Source organism: Stomoxys calcitrans, chromosome 1 (genome assembly GCF_963082655.1).
Source record: "Stomoxys calcitrans chromosome 1, idStoCalc2.1, whole genome shotgun sequence".
Lineage (NCBI taxonomy): Eukaryota > Metazoa > Arthropoda > Insecta > Diptera > Muscidae > Stomoxys > Stomoxys calcitrans.
Window position 1 is genome coordinate 122,186,620 of NC_081552.1, and position 22,017 is coordinate 122,208,636.

Here is a 22,017-nt window from a genome sequence, read left to right on the forward strand (position 1 = left end):
AATTTTTATTGACCTTTTAAATAAGTATGTTTATCTGGCGCACTATGTACTTAAGGGGCCGCGGGGCAAAAGGGAAATAATAGATCATAAGTTCATTGTGGCCATCCTAGGTAGAACAATAGCCGTATCCAGGATTCTGATGAAAATGCACATTATCGTAGCTTGGCTGTTAAGATGACACTGATGGCCCACATGAGAGTTAAGGACGTAATGTCGTCCCACAAGTGAATCTACGCCAAATAATTAAATCCATCTCATATACGAACTTCACCGCTTGTACACACTGAAAACTGTTGGGGCAATTAGAAAGATTTTTGCAAATAATTAAGTGGAAATACACATTATAGGGTTGGCAAAGAATATTTCGATATGTTGTAAACGGATTGACAATATTATTGTTGTCTATGATGAGAGGAATTATCGTAAAAAAGTTAATATATGAAAAAATATTTCTTCACTGTTGTTGCTTATTAATAACTTTTCCTCCAACTGCACTTAGTAAGCAAATTTATTTAGCGTTTATCAAAACAGCGATAAGGTGTGTTGAACACTTTCGCACACAACAGGCAATATAAAAGCTTTAAGAAATAAATTTTGTTTGTTTATTTGTAAAGCTATCTCCTAATAGCGACTTTTACAACAAAAAGAAATTTGGTAATGTTTTCGGTACATTAACAATATTAAGAGTCTAATCCGAATCAAAGAGTCAATAGTCAGCGTCAGTTTGTTTACACACATTTGATACGCGAACTAAAAACCGCTGATGCTAGCATTAACCTGACGCTGACTCTTGACTCTTTGGTTGGGTTTAGACTCAAAAGCTGAAAGCTAAACCCCAGAGTCGGTAACCGCCGCTTTAAAATTTTGTAAAAATGTGGCAACATGAATTTGGTTTTTATATAACGTTTACTTTGAAGCCATGGCCTCAAATTAAACGCAACGCAAACAATATGACCTCAAACAATGCGATGTTTAGTAAAAGTGATGTATATAAGAATCAGGTGAAGTTAAGAAAATATGAATGGGATATATAGTCTCAAGGCGGTAGAATCCATCGATATTGGGAGAAAAAATAAATTTTTTTCACTGACCCCAAACCATGCGCAACGCAAACATATATATATCTATATCTATATCTATATATATATATATATATATATATATATATATATATATATATATATATATATATATATATATATATATATATGTATTATGCAGACATATATTTTTTTTAGTAATTTTCGCTGTTTTCTTATTATTTTTATGAGTTTCCATACATATAGCGTATTTCGTAACATTTTAATTCGAAAATTGCTATGGTAAAATCCTTTAAATATTATCAGGTAAAAGACGAAATTAATATGATCTGCGCGGCAATGTTGACGAAAAAAAAAATGAATACATACTTTGCCAATACTGGTTGGTAGTTTAAAACAAACACACACAGATACATGAAATACAAAATTGGCAATGACTTATATTTACAACTGAATACCTTCTAAAGAAAGTCGCCATTTTACTTTACATTGACTTGTTAAGAATTAAGACACGAATTAAGGCACAGTTCTTGTCTCTAAAGTGGCAAACAGAATTTGTGAATTCGTAGATGTGTGCATTGCATTGCATGTCTTTTATTCACTGAAAAAAAATTAAAAATTTCACTAAGCTGAGTGACAACCCAGTGGGAAAATGGCGAATGTATTAAATTTGGAATGCATAGTATAATTCGTTATAGGATTGATAATTACAAGATATATTAAAGAATAATGGTGGTAATTTCATTTGACAAAAATTGCACATGGATAACAGAGTGTAATACAATATCAAATGAAGTTGAAATGTTATGTTTTTGTGAGTGACGATTCTTTTTCATTTTGGATTCCTGTTGAATTCTTATCGTATCAAAAAACATACATGATGTAGAAAGATTGCATTATTCATATAAAACTTGTATAGGTGCATGGTCTAAATCAGGCATTTGTGGCTTTTGGTTGAAAATTTTAGCATTGATTTTGAAAATAATAATGTATTAAAATACATTAATTATAAAATTTATTCCAAATACATTGTTAAATAATGTATTCTTTTAAACGAATTATATATTGCTTCCTTCGAACATAAAAAAGGAATTTATTCTTTTCCTAGACTATCGATTACCTTCTCATATACCATTGATTACCTTTTCCCACTGAAGCTATTAGAACGAATGGTAGTCACTCACTCTCCGAGTGAGTATGGGTTTCACTACCTAGTATATACCCAGTTGTAAAAGGGAATATACTAGGTAGTGACGACCCACGTAAACGAAAAAAGGACCATGATTTGTGGATCTGCACCTGGAATGTCCGCACTCTTTATAGAGAAGGTGCAGTATACGCGCTGACGGATGTATTAGAGAAGTACAAGGCAGATATAACCGCCTTACAGGAAGTGCGATGGACTGGGAATGGCGGCACTACAACACCAAACGGTGACGAACTATACTATAGCAGCCACAACATGAGGCATGAATTTGGCTGCGGATTTGTGGTTAGTCGGAGACAGAAACACCTTGTCTCCAGCTTTACTCCGGTGGATGAGAGGCTAGCCACAATCCGCTAAAGCCAAATTTTTTAACATCAGCCTTATTTGTGCCCATGCCCCGACGGAAGACAAAGACGAGCAGACCAAGGATATTTTCTACGAGCGCATAGAGAGAGAATATGACCGCTGCCCCGCCCATCATATTAAAATCGTTCTCGGAGATTTTAATGCGAAGATAGGGAAGGAAGACATTTTTGGTCCAACAGCCGGAAAGTTTAGCCTCCACGAGACAACGCCCAGTAATGGGTTGAGGCTGACAGATTTTGCCGCGGCAAAAAACATGGTAGCTAGTAGCACCAGATTTCAACATAAAAATATTCACAAAGGATGGAATTCAAATGGAAGGAATTCATCCAGCGTGTTAGATGTACGATCGATCCTTAATTCGATTGCATATTCGGACATTGAAAAGCTGCAAACACAAGAGATGGCAACTGCATACTCCACTTGACTGACCTAACTGCCTAACCTGACTGACCTAACTGGCGTCACTACAACACCAAACGGTGACGAACTATACTATAGCTGCCATAACATGAGGCATGAATTAGGCTGTGGATTTGTGGTTAGTCGGAGACTGAAACACCTTGCCTCAAGCTTTACTCCGGTGAATGAGTGGCTATCCACAATCCAAATTTGTCAACTTCAGCCTTATTTGTGCCCATGCCCCGACGGAAGACAAGGACGAGCAGACCAAGGATATTTTCTACGAGCGTTTAGAGAGAGAATATGACCGCTGCCCCGCCCATGATATTCAAATCGTTCTGGGAGATTTTAATACCATGATAGGGAAGAAAGACATCTTTGGGCCAACAGTCGGAATTCTTAGCCTCCACTATATAACGTCATGTAATGGGTTGAGGCTGATAGATTTCAACGCGACAAAAAACATCGTAGTTTGTAGCACCAGATTTCAACATAAAAATATTCACAAAGCCACATGACTGTTACCCGATCAAAACACGAGGAACCAAATTGATCACGTTGTGATAAATGGAAGGCATTCATCCAGCGTGTTAGATGTACGATCGATCCGTAATTCGATTGCATATTCGAACATTTAAAAGCTGCAAACACAAGAGATGACAACTGCATACTCCACTTGACTGACCTAACTGCTTGATGAAGACACTCCTTGTTCCGTGATAAAATGGTGCAGTGTAAAACCATTGCCCAAACCATGGAAATTGCTGCGAAATTCGTACTTGGGTACAGGAAGCTTCCCCCAAGAAACCCATGGCACGACCAAAAGTGTCCAGATGCTACTGAAGCCAAAAATGCGTCATATAGAGCAACCTAGTAATCAGTAGCATACGCCTTATCAGCGTGTCGTCTCTGGTCTTAAATAGTTCAGCGGATAACCCGTCGGCTCCTGCTGCCTTGTTGTTCTTTATTCGGGTTACTGCTACTTGGGCCTCATTCTGACTAGGAGGTAAACATTCTATACCATCATCAGGGATTGGTTCTGCGGTATCCTCTTCGCCGCCAACATCGGACACTAGCAGTTGGGTAAAATGTTCTTTCCATATTCTCAGCATGTTGTCTGTGTCAGTTACCAGAATTCCTTCTTTGTCTCTGCAGGAGGATGTGCCTGCACCAAAGCCATCGGTTTGGTGTTTAATTTTTTTGGTAGAATTTCCGGACTTCAATTTCGTACTCTTGTACATCTCAATTCGCTCACACTCACGTCTTCCCATTTCCTTTTTCTTTCTGCGGAATAGACGTTTCTCTTCCCTCCTTTTCTCGCGATACCTTTCCTTCATCTGGCGCGTTGCAACTGATTGCAGGGTTGCTCTACATGCCGCGTTCTTGGCTTCAGTAGCATCTCTACACTCTTGGTCGTACCATGGGTCTTTGGAAGAGGCTTCCGGTACCCAAGTACGGATTTCGCGGCATTTTCCATGGAGTGGACAATAGTTTGCCACTGCGCCATTATATCATCTGAACAAGCAGTGCTTTCATGAAGCAACTGGGTCAGTCGAGTGGAGTATGCCGCTGTCATTTGTTGTGTTTGCAGCTTTTCAATGTCCAGCTTCCGTGCAGTGTCAGATCGTACTTTCCTCGCCATGTTCAAACGGGTGCGAACCTTTGCTGCAACAAGGTAATGAACCGTATCTATATTCGCTCCACGGATCGATCGTACATCTAACACGCTGGATGAATGCCTTCCATCTATTACAACGTGTTCAATTTGGTTTCTCGTGTTTTGATCGGGTGACAGCCATGTGGCTTTGTGAATATTTTTATGTTGAAATCTGGTGCTACTAGCTACCATGTTTTTTGCCGCGGCAAAATCTGTCAGCCTCAACCCATTACTGGGCGTTGTCTCGTGGAGGCTAAACTTTCCGGCTGTTGGACCAAAAATGTCTTCCTTCCCTATCTTCGCATTAAAATCTTCCAGAACGATTTTAATATGATGGGCGGGGCAGCGGTCATATTCTCTCTCTAGGCGCTCGTAGAAAATATCCTTGGTCTGCTCGTCTTTGTCTTCCATCGGGGCATGGGCACAAATAAGGCTGATGTTAAAAAATTTGGCTTTAGCGGATTGTGGCTAGCCTCTCATCCACCGGAGTAAAGCTGGAGACAAGGTGTTTCTGTCCCCGACTAACCACAAATCCGCAGCCAAATTCATGCCTCATGTTGTGGCTGCTATAGTATAGTTCGTCACCGTTTGGTGTTGTAGTGCCGCCATTTCCAGTCCATCGCACTTCCTGTAAGGCGGTTATATCTGCCTTGTACTTCTCTAATACATCCGTCAGCGCGTATACTGCACCTTCTCTATAAAGAGTGCGGACATTCCAGGTGCAGATCCACAAATCATTGTCCTTTTTTCGTTTGCGTGGGTCGTCTACGTAGGGGGGTTCCGTTTTTACTTTATCTTTGTTTTTCATAGTATTGAGTTGCCTAAAAAGTAATTGCGGATTTTTTAAAAGAAAGTAAATGCATTTTTAATAAAACTTAGAATGAACTTTAATCAAATATATAATTGCCATTTTGTTCGATAACCTTTTGCCATCTTCCTGGCAAATTTAGTATTCCACGCTCATAGAACTTCTGGCCTTTATCTGCAAAAAACTGAACCAAGTGCGATTTTATAGCCTCATCATTGCCGAAAGTTTTACCATTTAAGGAGTTCTGCAAAGATCCAAATAAATTGTAGTCTGATGGTGCAAGGTCAGGGCTATATGGTGGATGCATCAAAAGTTCCCAGCCAAGCTCACTCAGTTTTTGGCGAGTGACCAAAGATGTGTGCGGTCTAGCGTTGTCCTGGTGGAATATGACACCTTTAAGATTCACCAATTCTGGTCGCTTCTCCTTGATGGCTGTATTCAAACAGACAGCATAACCTTCTTTTGGTGGATATCAGCCTTTGAAGTGGTTTGAGCTGATTCACCATGCTTGGACCATGATCGTTTTCGACTAACGTTGTTGTAAACAATCCATTTTTCATCTCCAGTTATGATTCGTTTTAAAAACGGATCGAATTCATTGCGTTTAAGGTACATATCACAAGCGTTGATTCGGTTTGTTAAATGAATTTCTCTCAATACATGTGGTACCCATATTAAAATTGACGCCAAACAAACAAATGTAAACAAAATTTCGCACACTTTTTTTCTAAAGCAAGCTAAAAGTAACAGCTGATAACAGACAGAAGAAAGAATGCAATTACAGAGTCACAAGCCGTTGAAATAATTTGTCAACGCCGACTATATTACTACTATATTACCGACAATTACTTTTCGGGCAACCCAATAGTTCTATGTTGTCCGGGGGCGGATTACTGGCCCAGCGCCCCAACCGACGCTCGCCGCCAGCCGCCCCTAACCTGGGAACAGACGCTGATGTTGGCCATTGGTTATTTGAAGGCGCCAATAACTCGCCTTGTCATCTCGAGTATCATTGGCACTCAGTATTTAATTAAGAGCCAGTGCCACCTGACTCCTCACTGAGACTCTCCTCTCGAAAATCGCTGACTGCCCGCGGCCGCATTTGCAACTACTCCGCATAAAAACGGATCTTTCCACCATCAGCAACCTGTGGACGCGCCCGGTAGCTATCAGCTAAGCTTCCCGTGATAACGATGGGCACCACACAAGTCGGAGCTCAAAGTTCCAGCCTGTGTGTTGCTTATAGTCATCCCGTATCGGCCGGGATGTATAGGAGTCAGAATAAAGTCCAGAAATTCTACTAAAGAATTAAACATCAAACCGATTGCTTTGGTGCAGGCATATCCTCCTGCAAAGACAAAGAAGGCAATCTGGTAACTGGCTTTTCATGCTGAGGATATGGAAAAACATTTTACAAAACTGCTAGTGTCCGCCGTTGGAGACGAAGGGGATACCGCAGAATCAGTCCCTGATGATGGTATAGAATGTATACCTCCTAGTCAGAATGGTGTCCAAATAGCAGAATGTGCCAACTACAGAGGAACAAGTCTCCTCCCCATCGCATACAAGATACTCTCGAACGTACTGTGTGAAAGATTAAAACCTAAAGTCAATGAGATAATTGGGCCCTATCATGCGGCTTTAGACCTGGTAAATCCCCCTGGACCAGGTATTCACACTCAACACAAATCAACACCCACTATTTCTTTGTTGACTACAAATCCGCCATCGATACTCTTTTACGTTCAAAGGTATTTCAAGCCATGTCTGAGTTTGGTATCCCTGCAAAAATAATAAGACTCTGCAGGATGACACTTGCTGATACGCGTTCCTCAGTAAGAATAGGAAAGAATCTCTCCGAACCATTTAATACCAAACGAGTTTTCTGACAAGACAAGACAGCCTATAGTGTGATCTCTTTATTATCCAGCTGGAGAAAATTATACGAGATGCAGATGTGAATAGATATGGCACACCAATCACAAGAGAGCACATGCTACTCGCCTATGCCGACGATATCGATATCATAGGTCGGTCACCGGAGAGTCTGTGAAAATGGGACTGGCAGTACATGGAGATAAGACAAAATGGATAGTTTCAACTCCAAAAAAGCCTTGCACAACCGAGCACATAAAGAAAATGGAGAAAGTTGGGAACCACAACTTTGAGACAATCAGTAACATTATCTACCTCGGCACAGTCGTAACCGAAACGAATGATACCAGTTTTAAGATTAAGCGAAGAATAATACTGGCAAACAGATAATACTTTGGATTAAGTAAGCAGTTTAGAAACAAGGCCACCTCTCGACATACAAAGATTACACTATACAAGACACTGATACTACCCATGGCATGAGGCATGGTTTCTTGTGAAAGTAGATGAGGCAGTGCTTGGAGTTTTTGAGAGAAAGATTCTTCGTAAAATATATGGACCAGTTTGCGTTAATGGAGAAACTGTATGAGCTGTGTGACGACGATGGCATAGTTACACGTATCAAAATGCAACGGCGGCGTTTGTTAGGTCATGTTGTCAGAATGGATGAAGAAGCTCCAGCAAAGAAGTCTTTTGAAGGCAAACACGGTGGTACATGCAAACCGGAGAGACCAAAGCTTGATGGGAAGATCAAGTGGTGGGAGACACCTCGAGACTTGGTGTGAGAGATTTTAGAATGAGCGCAGAAGATCCAGGCGCTTGGAACGCTATTCTACGTTCGGCTAGTGAAAAAAATCTTCTGTTGTAGCCAATTAAAATAAAGTAGGTATAATGAATTATACTTTGTATTCCAAATGTATTACATTCGCCATTTTCCCACTGGGTAAGTATTCGCATGGCCTTACGTTTTATGAGTAAGAGCAAATGCGGCCAGATCTACAGTTTAGAAAAAAAAAAAATACATTTGGCAAAGAAAAACTCTATAACAGATAACAAGAAAATTAATCTTCACGAATCAGAACGATATAAATATAAAATATACATAAAACAAGTAAAAAGGCGTTAAGTTCGGCCGGGGTATATACGTAAACCAACTTTCGTCAGAATCCGGTGAAAAACGCATACCTTATGCCCCATAGCAGCTATATCGAAATATGTTCCGATTTGGATCAAATTCTAATGAGTACAAGTCATTGTTAAATTGTGTATAACAAACTATTGGTCTTTTTAGTAGCTCTATTTAAAAATAAACCGATCTGAACCATATACGACACGGATGTCAAAAAGCCAAACACTCCGATTATAAATACGCCTTTTATGGGGACAAGATTTTAAATCGAGATATTGGTCTATATGACAGCTATATCCAAATCTGGACCTATTATGGCCAAGTTGCAGAAAAATTTCGAAGAGCCTAATACAAATCACTGTCCCAAATTTTGGCGAAATCGGACAATAAATGCGCCTTTTATGGCCCCAAAACCTTAAATCGAGAGATCGGTCTATATGGCAGCTATATCCAAATCTGGACTGATCTGAGCCAAATTGAAGAAGTATGTCGAAGGGCCTTACCTAACTCACTGTCCCAAATTTCAGCGACATCGGACAATAAATGCGCCTTTTATTGGCCCCAAACCTTAAATCGAGAGATCGGTATATAAGGCAGCTATATTCAAATCTGAACTGATCTGGACCAAATTGAAGAAGGATGTTGAAGGACCTAACACACCTCACTGTCCCAAATTTCGGCGACATCTAACAATAAAGACCCTAAGACCCTAAATCGGCGGATCGGTCTATATGGGGGCTATATCAAGATATGGTCTGATATACCCCATCTTCGAACTTAACCTGCTTATGCACGAAGAAAGAATCTGTGCAAAGTTTCAGCTCATTATCTCTATTTTTAAAGACTGTAGCGTGAATTCAACAGACAGACGGATATGGCTAAATCGTCTTAGATTTTTACGCTGATCAAGAATATATTTACTTTATAAGGTCGGAAATGGATATTGCGATGTGTTGCAAACGGAATGACAAAATGAATACACCCCCATATATCGGTGTTGGCTATAAAAATACAAAAGTTATGTATATGCCAGTGTCAAGGCAGTATAAAATAGATAGAAAATGTTCAATAAACTTCTTTCTTGCAGGTTTATTGCAAATTTTAGGATGTGCAAGGAAATCTTTTTGATGTTGCTGCATACATTTCATAACATATGGTCACCGATGGTTCCACATATATCCACCCAGATATAAAACTGGCAATTTTCTTGCAGTTTGTAGCCACGGGGTGCTATCAACACACAGTAGGGAATAAAATAATTTCCACCATATTCAAAGCATCGGTTTGTCGAATAATTCGGGAATGCCTCCAATTATCTGAAGACTGGATTTGAGCCAATTGGATAAAGATTCCTACTGAGGAGGAGTAACAAAAAAAAAAAAAAAAAAAACAAGTAAAAAGGCGTTAAGTTCGGCCTGGCCGAACTTTGGATACCCACCACCTCGGGTATATATGTAAACCACCTTTCATCAAAATCCGGTGAAAATTTTATACCTTTTGTCCCATAGCAGTTATATCAAAATATTGTATATTCCGATTTGGACCAAATACTAATAAGTACAGATTATTGTTCAATTGTGTATAACAAAATATTGGTCTTTTTAGTAGCTATATTTAAAAATAAACCGATTTGAACCATATACGACACGGATGTCGAAAAACCTAATATAAGTCACTGTGTCACATTTCAGTTAAATCGGATTCTAAATGCGCCTTTTATGGAGCCCAGACTTTAAATTGAGATATCGGTCTACATGGCAGCTATATCCAAATCTGGACCGATTTTGGTCAAGTTGCAGAAAAATGTCGAAGAGCCTAACACAACGCACTGTCCCAAATTTCAGCTAAATCGGATAATAAATCTGGCTTTTATGGGCCTAAGACCATAAATCGAAGGATCGGTCAATATGGCAGCTATATACAAATCTGAACTGATCAGGGCCAAATTAAAGAAAGACGTCGAAGGGTCTAAGACAACTTACTGTCTCAAATTTCAGCGATATCGGACAATAAATGCGCCTTTTATGGCATCAAAACCTAAAACCGAGAGATCGTTCTATATGGCAGCTATATCCAAATCTGAACCGATCTGAGCCAAATTGACGAATGATGTCGAAGGGTCTAACACAACTCACTGTCCCAAATTTCAGCTAAATCGGATAATAAATGTGGCTTTTATGGGCCTAAGACCATAAATCGGAGGATCGGTCTATATGGCAGCTATATCCAAATCAGAACCGATCTGAGCCAAATTGACGAATGATGTCGAAGGACCTAACACAACTCACTGTCCAAAATTTCAGCAAAATCGGATAATAAATGTGGCTTTTATGGGCCTAAGACCATAAATCGGAGGATCGGTCTATAAGGCAGCTATATCCAAAATCTGAACCGATCTGGGCCAAATTGATGAATGATGTTGAAGGGCCTAACGCAACTCATTGTCATAAATTTCAGCAAAATCAGATAATAAATGTGGCTTTTATGGGCCTAAAACCCTAAATCGGCGGATCGGTCTATATGGGGGCTATATCAAGATAAAGTCCGATATAGCCCATCTTCGCACTTAACCTGCTTATGGACAAAAAAAGAATCTGTGCAAGGTTTCAGCTCAATATCTCTATTTTTAAAGACTGTAACGTGATTTCAACAGACAGACGGATGGACATGTCTAGATCGTCTTAAATTTTTACGCTGATCAAGAATATATATACTCTATAGGGTCGGAAATGGATATTGCGATGTGTTGCAAACGGAATGACGAAATGAATATACCCCCATCCTTCGGTGGTGGGTGTAAAAATAGAGACTTAAAAAGAAATGGAATTCCTGGCATAATAGGATGTGTTAACAGAACCCACATTCGCAGGAGATGATGTGAAGCATTTATACTATTGCGGATTTTTTAAAAGAAAGTAAATGCATTTTTAATAAAACTTACAATGAACTTTAATCAAATATACTTTTTTACACTTCTAAAGCTTGCTTTAGAAAAAAAGTAACAGCTGATAACTGACAGAGGAAAGAATGCAATTACAGAGTCACAAGCTGTGAAAAAATTTGTCAACGCCGACTATATGAAAAATCCGCAATTACTTTTTGGGCAACCCAATATAACAGAAAAGGGTATTATAGCGTAAGTACATTGGTGGTAAGTATATTCAAGAGGAGTGATTATACCTCACACTTTGGTACAGGGGATTACAACATTAAGAGGTATTAGACCTCTCGACTTTTATGCCCAGTATAGTATAGATCGAACTTGTAGCCAAACATGTTGACATAGCTGTCATATAGACAGATCTCTTACTTACTTTATTTCGTAGGTAGCGGGAAAGACATCTGCCGGAAGCAGATTCCACATACGAACCGTCCTTGCGAAAATAGAATTCTCTGGTCCGATCAGCTGGCGAATCGATTACAAAACGATGTGAGCTTCTTGAAAATCGTTTAATTCTGACAAAAACCTTCAAGTCAGGAATCAAAAGAATGGTTTCCGAAGAACACACACAGTGGAAGAATCGATTGAACTGCGCCATACAAGCCACATTTCGACGATGTTCAAGAGAAAAAATATAATTAGATACCTTATCATCTCCAATCAACGCCCGCCTCTGGACACGGTCAAACAACTCCAGGGATGATTTTTGAACCCGGCCCATATATGATAAAAGGAAAGATTTGCTACGATAGTGGAGCTATAACATCAAGTTACCGTCCGATTCGGACCATAATTGAACGGAATGTTGGAGACCAAAGTATAAATCGTTGTGTAAAATTTCCGCCAATTCAAATAAAAATTACGCCCTTAAGGGCCTCAAGAAGTAAAATAAGGAGATCGGTATATATGGGAGCTTTATCAGACCGATTCAAACCACAATTGACACGTATATTGATGATCGTGAGAGAAGTCGTTGTATATTTCAGCCAAATCGGATAATAAAATAGATGCTCAAGAAATCAAGATCCCTGGTCGGTTTATATGGCAGTCATATCAGGTTATAGGCCAATTAAAACCATATTTGGCACAGTTGTTGGAAGTCATAACAAAACACATCTAGCAAAATTTCAGCCAAATCGAATAAGAATTGCGCTCTCTAGTGGCTCAAGAAGTCAAGATTTAAGATCGATTTATAGGGCAGCTATATCAGGTTATGTACCGAACCGTACTTAGCACAGTTGTTTGAAGTCATAAGAAACAAGTAAAAGCGTGCTAAGTTCGGCCGGGCCGAATCTTATATACCCTCCACCATGGATCGCATTTGTCGAGTTCTTTTCCCGGCATCTCTTCTTAGGCAAAAAAGGATATAAAAAAAGATTTTCTCTGCTATTAGAGCGATATCAAGATATAGTCCGGTTTGGACCACAATTATATTATATGTTGGAGACCTGTGTAAAGTGTCAGCCAATTCGAATAAGAATTGCACCCTTTGGGGGCTCATGTAGTAAAATAGAGAGATCGATTTATATGGGAGCTTTATCGGGCTATAGACCGATTCAGACCATAATAAACACGTATGTTGATGGTCATGAGAGGGTCCGTCGTTCAAAATTTTAGGCAAATCGGACAATAATTGCGACCTCTAGAGGCTCAAGAAGTCAAGATCCCAGATCGGTTTATATGACAGCTATATCAGGATATGAGCCGATTTGAACCTTATTTGACACAGTTGTTGAAAGTTAAAATAAAATACGTCATGCAAACTTTCAGCCAAATCGGATAGGAATTGCGGCCTCTAGAAGCTCAAGTAGTCAAGTCCCCAGATATGTTTATGAACCGATTTGAACCATAGTTGGCACAGTTGTTTGATATCATAACAAAATACTTCTTTCAAAAATTCATTAAAATCGGATGACAGCTATATCAAGTTATGGACCGATTTGAACCATACATGGCACAGTTTATGGATATCAAAACAAAACACGTCGTTCAAAATTTGATTCTAATTGGATAAAAATTGCGCACTCTAGAGGCTCAAGAAGTCAAGACCCTAGATCGGTTTATATGGCAGCTATATCAAAATATGGGCCGATATGTCGCATTTACAATACCAGCTGACCTACACTAATAAGAAGTATTTGTGCAAAATTTCAAGCGTGCTTTCGACAGACAGACGGACGGACGGACATGGCTAGATCGACATAAAATGTCGCGACGATCAAGAATATATATACTTTATGGGGTCTCAGACGAATATTTCGAGTAGTTACAAACAGAATGACGAAATTAGTATACCCCCAATCTTACGGTGGAGGGTATAAAACTCATGCAAAATTTGAGCCAAATCGGATTAGAATTGCACCCTATAGAGGCTGAAGAAGTCAAGACCCCTGATCGGTTTATAAGACAGCTATATCAGGTTATAGACCGATGTAAACCACACTTAACACAGTTGTTGGAAATCATAACAAAATGGGCCCGATATGGCCCATTTACAATCCCAACCGACCTATACTAATAAGAAGTATTCGTGTAAATTTCAAAAGTTAGCGTGCTTTCGACAGACAGTCATGCGGATGCACACATTACTTCTTTTGGGAATTCTACAAAAGAGTATAACTTAAGTTGCTCACGCCGTTTCACCACACATATTAAATTTTTTTCCCTCTTAGTGGTGTATGTCGTGTGGTATATGTATGTAACGATGTGGTGTTCCAAAGACAACAACACCTGGACGTACAGGATCCAGAATTTAACTCCCTATGGGTCAAATTCGGGATTGTATCACACATACTACGTTGCGGATTTTTGTATAGAAGTCCATACACGGAAAGGGAGGCTTCCACTAATGGCTTCGCTCTTCGGCTTCGGCAGTCTTTCCGATTCTATAACGAAAATTTTGCAGGATTTTCCGGACAGTGAAATTGTTGTTGCTGGACATTTTAACATCCTTAACTCCTCCTGGCTCTCCCATTCGGGCCACACGCCTCCGGAGGGCCAATACGCAGAGCTCTTCGCGGCGCAGAATAACTTGACGCAGCTAAAGAATGAACCGATACACATTCCGAGTGTTTAAAAGCAACAAGTTAATACTCTTGATCTTTTCTTAACTTCGCATCCTGAAAAGTACGTAGTAAATGTACTTGCACCTCTTGGAAACTCCGACCATTGCATTATTTCAGAAGCTTTTCGGTATTCTACTTTTCTTGCCGTTTTATCTATAGCCCGGCAAAGCGGCAATTTTTATGTACGAAAATACTCGTTGGACTGAGCTCAACGATTTATTACGCAGATTCAATTGGAAGCTTTGCTGTCTTGATGGGGACGTTAAGCGAGCGAAAGTAATTTTAATTGGAATGAAATTATTCAAATTAAAATAATTTCGGTTAAATCAAGGGACAAAAGCTGATTTAACAAGACGTGCAGGATTGCCGTCAGATCAAAACAGGAGGCATTCAGAAATTGGCGTCTAAATAAAAATGTCAGTAATGAATTGCTAAGCAAACAGACAAGAACTTCGTGTGCCAGAGTTCTTGGACGCGAAAAGTTTCTGCACGAATAGCATCTACGTGCCAAAGTTTTTGCTTCTTCAATGGAAAGTAAGAGCTCTTGGTCGTTTGTGAAAAGAGTGAAGGTCAACTCATCGTCTATCCCGACTCTCATTAAAGACGACCAGATATTCACTGACCAATTTGATAAGGCTTACCTGCTGGCTGACATATTTGCGGGAAATTCTTCCCTGCCGAAAAGCGATCATTAACTCCCCATTATCCAAGATGTATCTAGTTACATGCCTCAGATTTCGTAATTCTGTTTGTAACTCCTCGAATTTTCCTCTGAGACCCCATAAAGTATATATTGGGTTGCCCAAAAAGTAATTGCGGATTTTTCATATAGTCGGCGTTGACAAATTTTTTCACAGCTTGTAACTCTGTAATTGCATTCTTTCTTCTGTCAGTTATCAGCTGTATCTTTTAGCTTGCTTTAGAAAAAAAGTATATTTGATTAAAGTTCATTCAAAGTTTTATTAAAAATGCATTTACTTTCTTTGAAAAAAATCCGCAATTACTTTTTGGGCAACCCAATATATTCTTGATCGTTATGTCATTTTAATTCGTACTAGCCATGTCCGTCCGTCTGTCTGTCGAAAGCACGCAAACCTCCTGCATATACCTCCATCTACAACAACTCTTAAATCGCGATCTCTAAATAAGCTCGAAATAAATCGAGCGAAGTCATTTCCGACACCAATAGCGACAATCTTTCATTGGTGTGTGCCGTGTCAAACCCTGTCAAATGCCTTGGAGATATCCAGTGGCTCTGGATATCTGGACCTTACTCACAAAGAACTGGAGAATAGAGCGAATCCAACGTTACGACAGGAATGCATTCAGGTCACTCGTGTAGCGAATCCTGCGGAACCCAAACTGTCGGTCGCTAGAAGAAGTTGGAAAACGCGGAGCATAATGCTATTGGTCGGTAGTTCGCAGGGTTGCTCGCCACAGTCTCCTTGGAGATAGGCTGCACGTTTGCAATCTTCCAACGCGCCGGGAAATCATCTGCACGGAAAGCTAGGTCGAAAAGATTGCGTAAAGGACAAGCGAGCGTCGCAGAACACTTACATAGAATAAGTGACGAATGATGATTAATAAGCTTTTGTCCCTTGATTTAACCGAAATTATTTTAATTTGAATAATTTCATTCCAATTAAAATTACTTTCTCTATCATTTCAGCCGCCGCTTGATTTAACCGAAATTATTTTAATTTGAAGAATTTCATTCCAATTAAAATTACGTTCTCTATCATTTCAGCCGCCGCTTTACGTCCCCATCAAGAAAGCAAAGCTTCCAATTGAAACTGCGTAATAAATCGTGGATCTTAGCCCAACGAGCATTTCCGTATATAAAAATTGCCGCTTTGGGGCTATAGATACAACGGCAAGAAAAGTAGAATACCGAAAAGTTTCTGAAATAATGCAATGGTCGGAGTTTCCAAGAGGTGCAAGTACTTTAACTACGTATATTTCAGGATGCGAAGTTAAGAAATGATCAGGAGTATTAACTTGTTGCCTTTCAACCTTCGGAATGTGTATCGGTTCATTCATTAGCTGCGTCAAGTCATTCTACGCTCTGCGTATTGGCCCTCCTTCGAGCCACCCGAATTGGAAAGCCAGGAGGAGTTAAGGATGTTAAAATGTCCAGCAACAACGAAAGAGTGCCGAAGCCGAAGAGCGAAGCCATTAGTGGAAGCCTCCCTTTCCGTGTATGGACTTCTATACAAAAACGTAGTATGTGTGATACAATCCCGAATTTGACCCATAGGAAGTTAAATTCTGGATCATGTACGTCCAGGTGTTGTTGTCTTTGGAACACCACATCGTTACATACATATACCACACGACATACACCACTAAGAGGGAAAAAAATTTAATATGTGTGGTGAAACGGCGTAAGCAACTTATGTTATTCTCTTTTGTAGAATTCCCAAAAGAAGTAATGTGTGCATCCGCATGACTGTCTGTCGAAAGCACGGTAACTTTTGAAATTTACACGAATACTTCTTATTAGTATAGGTCGGTTGGGATTGTAAATGGCCATATCGGGCCCATTTTGTTATGATTTTCATCAACTGTGTTAAGTGTGGTTTACATAGGTCTGTAACCTGATATAGCTGTCATATAAACCGATCAGGGGTCTTGACTTCTTCAGCCTCTATAGAGTGCAATTCTAAGGGTGCGATTTGGCTGACATTTTGCATGAGTTGTTTTCTTATGACTTCCAACAACTGTGCTAAGTACGGGTAAAATCGGTATATAACCTGATAAGCTGCCCTAAAAACCGATCTTAAATCTTGACTTCTTGAGCCACTAGAGAGCGCAATTCTTATCCGATTTGGTTGAAATTTTGCAAGAGGTGTTTCGTTATGACTTCCAACAACTGTACCAAATATGGTTTTAATTGGTCCATAACCTGATATAGATAGCTAGATCGGACGGGCATGGCTAGATCGAATTAAAATGACATGACAATCAAGAATATATATACTTGATGGGGTCTCGGAGGAAATTTCGAGGAGTTACAAAAAGAATGACGAAATTTGTATACCCCATCAATGCCTTGTGGTACTCCTACGGTCAATGTAAAGTTATCAGATGAGAATCCATCTACAATAACTCTTGTAGCGCGATCTCTATAAAAGCTCGATATAAATCGAAGCCATTACCGACACCAAAAGCGACAAACTTTGAAAGGTGTGTACCCTGTTATAACCTTACTCACACCGAACTGGTCAATAGAGCGACTCCAACGTTACGACAGCAAATTCCGTGTAGCAAATTCTGCGGAACCCGAACAGTCGGTCGCTATATATATATATTCTAATCCGATTTGGCTGAGGCCCGATAATGCTATGCTGGAAAGGAGTGGTCTAAATTTGGAAATTTCAGTCTAGTTTCAGTTTAAAATTTATTCTAATTTTCTTGTGGATTTTTCTACACTCAACTACCTCACTTTAAAACCCCACATTGCAATGGTCAGTAAAAGTTCTTCTTGGGGTCTGGTGGATCCCCAGTGACTTGGTCTCAAAAATGAAAGTTAATTTGAAGGGAGCTGTTTCCTGCTTGTTGGTGAGCTGTTTTAATTGCTTTTTGTGAAAATAATTTTCAAGATTGCAAGACTCTTGACTGGAAGGGCAGCTGCTTTGAAAGAAAATAAATAAACATCAGCTGTGCTACTCTTTCAAACCTTTTTGTTGGACCTTGTCATCATTTCAACATATAATCGATTTAAGTGCCTGTTTCATCGATTGCTGAAACTCACAGTGCTGCCATTATACATTTCCTAAAGTGGTGCATAGTTTTAGGCGGTTCATAAAATCTTCCGCCTTATCCCATTACGAACCATTTCTAATCCTCAATCCCCTTTACACTTTACTATTTGCATCATGAGTGTCTCGCCAATACCAAACAGCCGCAATGATGTGTTTGCTAAACCTATTGAGGCTGGTGCCGATGAACACGTATCTGGGGACGCCAGGGCACCCAAAAGAAATCGGGACAGCATTTTTCAACGATCCTTGGTTGGTAACATATCTAAAACGCCACGACTATCCGATTCACCTTTACGTATGATTCAACTTCTTGATGATCGTTTCGAGAAACTCTGCAGCCGATTTGAAGATCGCATGAAATCCTTACTTCGGGAGTCTGAGAATCGCCTTCTAAATGAGCTAGATAAAAAGCTTTGCGAATTAAGGACAGAAATCGCAGACATTAATGATAGAGTTAATAAACTTGAATCTGCTGCTCTAGAAATTGATCTTCTGAAGGGTGAGATCAAAGAATTAAAACTTCAGGCCCTTAGACAAGAAAATGCCTCAGTTGCAGCGGACGTACGTATATATGGGGTACCGTTTCACGAAAATGAAAATCTATTTAACGTATTTGGGAAAATTTGTGCCAGCTGCAACATTCCTTCTCCCAAGCTCAAAACGATTCACCGCCTGAAGAATAGAAATAATACAAAAGAACGCAATTCACCAGATGCCGTTATTATTGCCACGTTTATGTCTCCTTATGACAAAAATTTCTTCCTGAAGTCACTGTCTGCTTTCAGGAAAAAAAATGGCAATTCCCTTTTGCTCCGTTTATTAGGTCTCGACTCGGATCACAAATTTTACATAAACGAGAATCTATCGAACACCAACTACAGAATACTTCAGGATGCTGTATCGCTAAAGAAGAAAAAACTTATTTACTCGGCGTTCACATTCAAGGGACTCGTGTTTGTTAAACATGGCCCCAACGATGATCCTGTAGTTATTGAACATGCTGACGCCCTAAATAGATTTCGGCATAACGAATTCTCACCGCATTTTGCTAATACCAACGTTCAGTAAATTTTTCAAACTTCACGGAAATTACACAATACTTTTTTCAAACTTTATAACTAGTTTTAAACCATTTTTTAAATTGCTTACCTATTTAATTTTAATATTTTATTTCTTTTATCACTATTTTCAATTTAACAACTTTTACAACATTAATTGTGATCATTTATTCCTCTGCAGCGATACTGATGGTAGAATTTTGATTTATTATTTTATCCTAAAATATGGCGAGCCTAGCTAACCATTACACTAGGGACTTGACGGCGAATATGATTAGAATTCTGGCAGGCCAACGGAGTGGTTTGAAGATATGTCACATTAACGCCCAAAGCCTGAATAATAAGATTGATGAATTCCGATTTATCTTTGAGAATTCAGGTTTGGATGCTATTTGCGTATCAGAGACGTGGCTGAAGGAGACTACTCCTGATTCTTTCATTGATCTTGTTGGGTATACTGTCTACAGGGCTGATAGACCACGCAGAGGAGGCGGCACAGCGATTTATGTCCGCGACAACCTGAGGACTCGCATTTGTGCCAGATCAGTGGCTGATGATAGCATTGAATATGTGCTTATAGAATTATCTGCCACGGAAAGGAAGCTGTTACTTGGTTGTGTCTATAGGCCAAATAACAATATTGACATACAACCATTCTTGGAAGTAGTGGAACACCTTACGATTACCTACCCGGATGTCATTATTGCAGGGGATCTAAATTCCAACATTCTTTTGGACTCAAGTCTCACAGCCCAGATGTCTTCATTGGGCTTATTACCTTTCAACACATCCATGCCGACTCATTTTTCGTCCAGTTCCAGTACCCTCCTTGATTTGTTTTTTGTCAGTGAGATTTCTAAAGTTTCATTGTATGACCAACTGTCCGCATCGTGCTTCTCCAACCATGACTTGATTTTTCTGTCTTACAACTTTGAGATCCTTGGAAGGGAGGAGTCTTACTCATATAGAGATTTCAATTGTCTGGACCACGAAGCCTTACCTTCTTTGATTTCTGATATCGATTGGAGTCTGCTATACCGCATGGAATCGATAGACGATCAGGTGAACTTTTTATCTAGAAATGTGTGCGCTGTCCAAGATTTTGTGCTCCCGATCAAAATGAGACAAATTTGTTCGAAGACTAAACCTTGGTTTTCGGCAGATATTCGTGTTGCAATTGAGTCCCGAAACACTGCATACCGTAGATGGAAACGTTTTAGGACGTCGCACCTACGAGAGGAATATCGCTCCAACAGATCCCGTGTCAATAAGTTGATAAGAGCTGCCAAGATCAATTACTACCTCAGACGTTTTACCTCTGCGATCGGTTCGAGGAAGACTTGGAAGACCATTCACGACATTGGTATCGGTCGCAGATCCCCCGATAACATCACTGATGTGGATGTGGACCAGCTTAATGCTACTTTCACCAATATTCCAACAAACCCCATAGATCCTAGTTTCTATGACTTTGAGTTGACTCTTGGGGATCGTCACAGTGAAGGTTTTGAATTTTCGGGTATAGAACAGAACGATGTGGTACTTGGTTTCTCCATGGTGAAGTCAAATGCAGTTGGATTCGACGGCATTGAACCAAGATTTCTCAAGGTACTATTACCATTTATTTTGCCATACATTACCCACATTTTTAACAGCATTTTGACCAGAAGTTCATTTCCGGTGGCATGGAAGTACGCTAAAGTTATACCCTTACCCAAGAATTGTAGGGAGTTTCGGCCCATCTCCATTTTGTGTTTTCTGTCCAAAGTCTTTGAGAAGATAATGTATAGACAGATATTTTCGTATATAAATGAGAACTCTCTTTTATATGAGAAGCAGTCAGGTTTCCGTCCCGGACGTAGTTGTATAAGTGCTCTAGCAGATGTGGTGGAGGATATCAGGAGTAACTTGGAGAATGACGAATTGAATTTGCTTGTTCTCCTCGACCATTCAAAGGCATTCGATACGGTCGATCACACTATGTTGGCAGCAAAATTAAAAAACCTGTTTCATTTCTCGTCTTCGTCTGTTCGTTTAATCATGTCATATCTCTCCAATCGTACCCAATCCGTGGTTTCGAAGTCATCAGTTTCTAGTCCCTTGCCTGTTATTCGAGGAGTGCCCCAGGGTTCAATCTTGGGTCCTATTCTATTTTCTTTATATAGCAACGACCTGCCAGACCAGCTCTCATTTTGTAAGACCCACATGTATGCTGATGATGTGCAGGTCTATATAAGTAGCACGAAGGAATGCTTAGACGACCATGTCAGGATGCTGAACCATGACCTTTCCAGAATTTATGAATGGGCAAATGCTAATGGCTTGTGCCTTAATCCTCTCAAGTCGAAGTGCATGGTTATTAAGAAAAGGGTTTCACGTTTCACTTGCGATCCTGTTGTTGTTGTTGCTAATGAGAGGTTAGAGATCGTGGCTCGTGCAAAGAACCTGGGGGTGACTTTCAACAGTACCTTGTCGTGGACAGACCATATTAATGCTGCTGTTGGTCAAGGGTATTCAAAGCTTCGCTCGCTTTGGTCCACTCAACAACTTACTCCTCTTTGGGTAAGAATACTTTTGGCAAAGTCATATATTATACCTAGCCTACTCTACGGTTGTGAGCTATTTGCAAACTGTGATTCTCGAAGCAGTCGTAAGATCGATACTTTCTTCAACAGTGTGGTACGCTATGTATATGGTCTTCGTCGACG

General features: G+C 39.8%; 1 protein-coding gene across 1 annotated transcript; it reads left to right on the top strand.

The window, feature by feature from the left end:
- The first annotated feature begins 19,534 nt into the window (after window positions 1-19,534).
- LOC131996841 (uncharacterized) lies at window positions 19,535-21,009 on the top strand. The gene is made up of 2 exons (XM_059366916.1): window positions 19,535-20,917; window positions 20,965-21,009. The coding sequence occupies exons 1-2, from the start codon at window positions 19,535-19,537 to the stop codon at window positions 21,007-21,009; spliced, it is 1,428 nt and encodes a 475-aa protein (XP_059222899.1).
- The last annotated feature ends 1,008 nt before the right edge of the window (window positions 21,010-22,017 follow it).

Coding starts and splice junctions, on each gene's coding strand:
- LOC131996841 (XM_059366916.1), top strand. CDS start 19,535: ATGGCGAGCCTAGCTAACCATTACACTAGGGACTTGACGGCGAATATG. Junction 20,918..20,964: donor TTGAACCAAGATTTCTCAAG/GTACTATTACCA, acceptor CATTTTTAACAG/CATTTTGACCAGAAGTTCAT.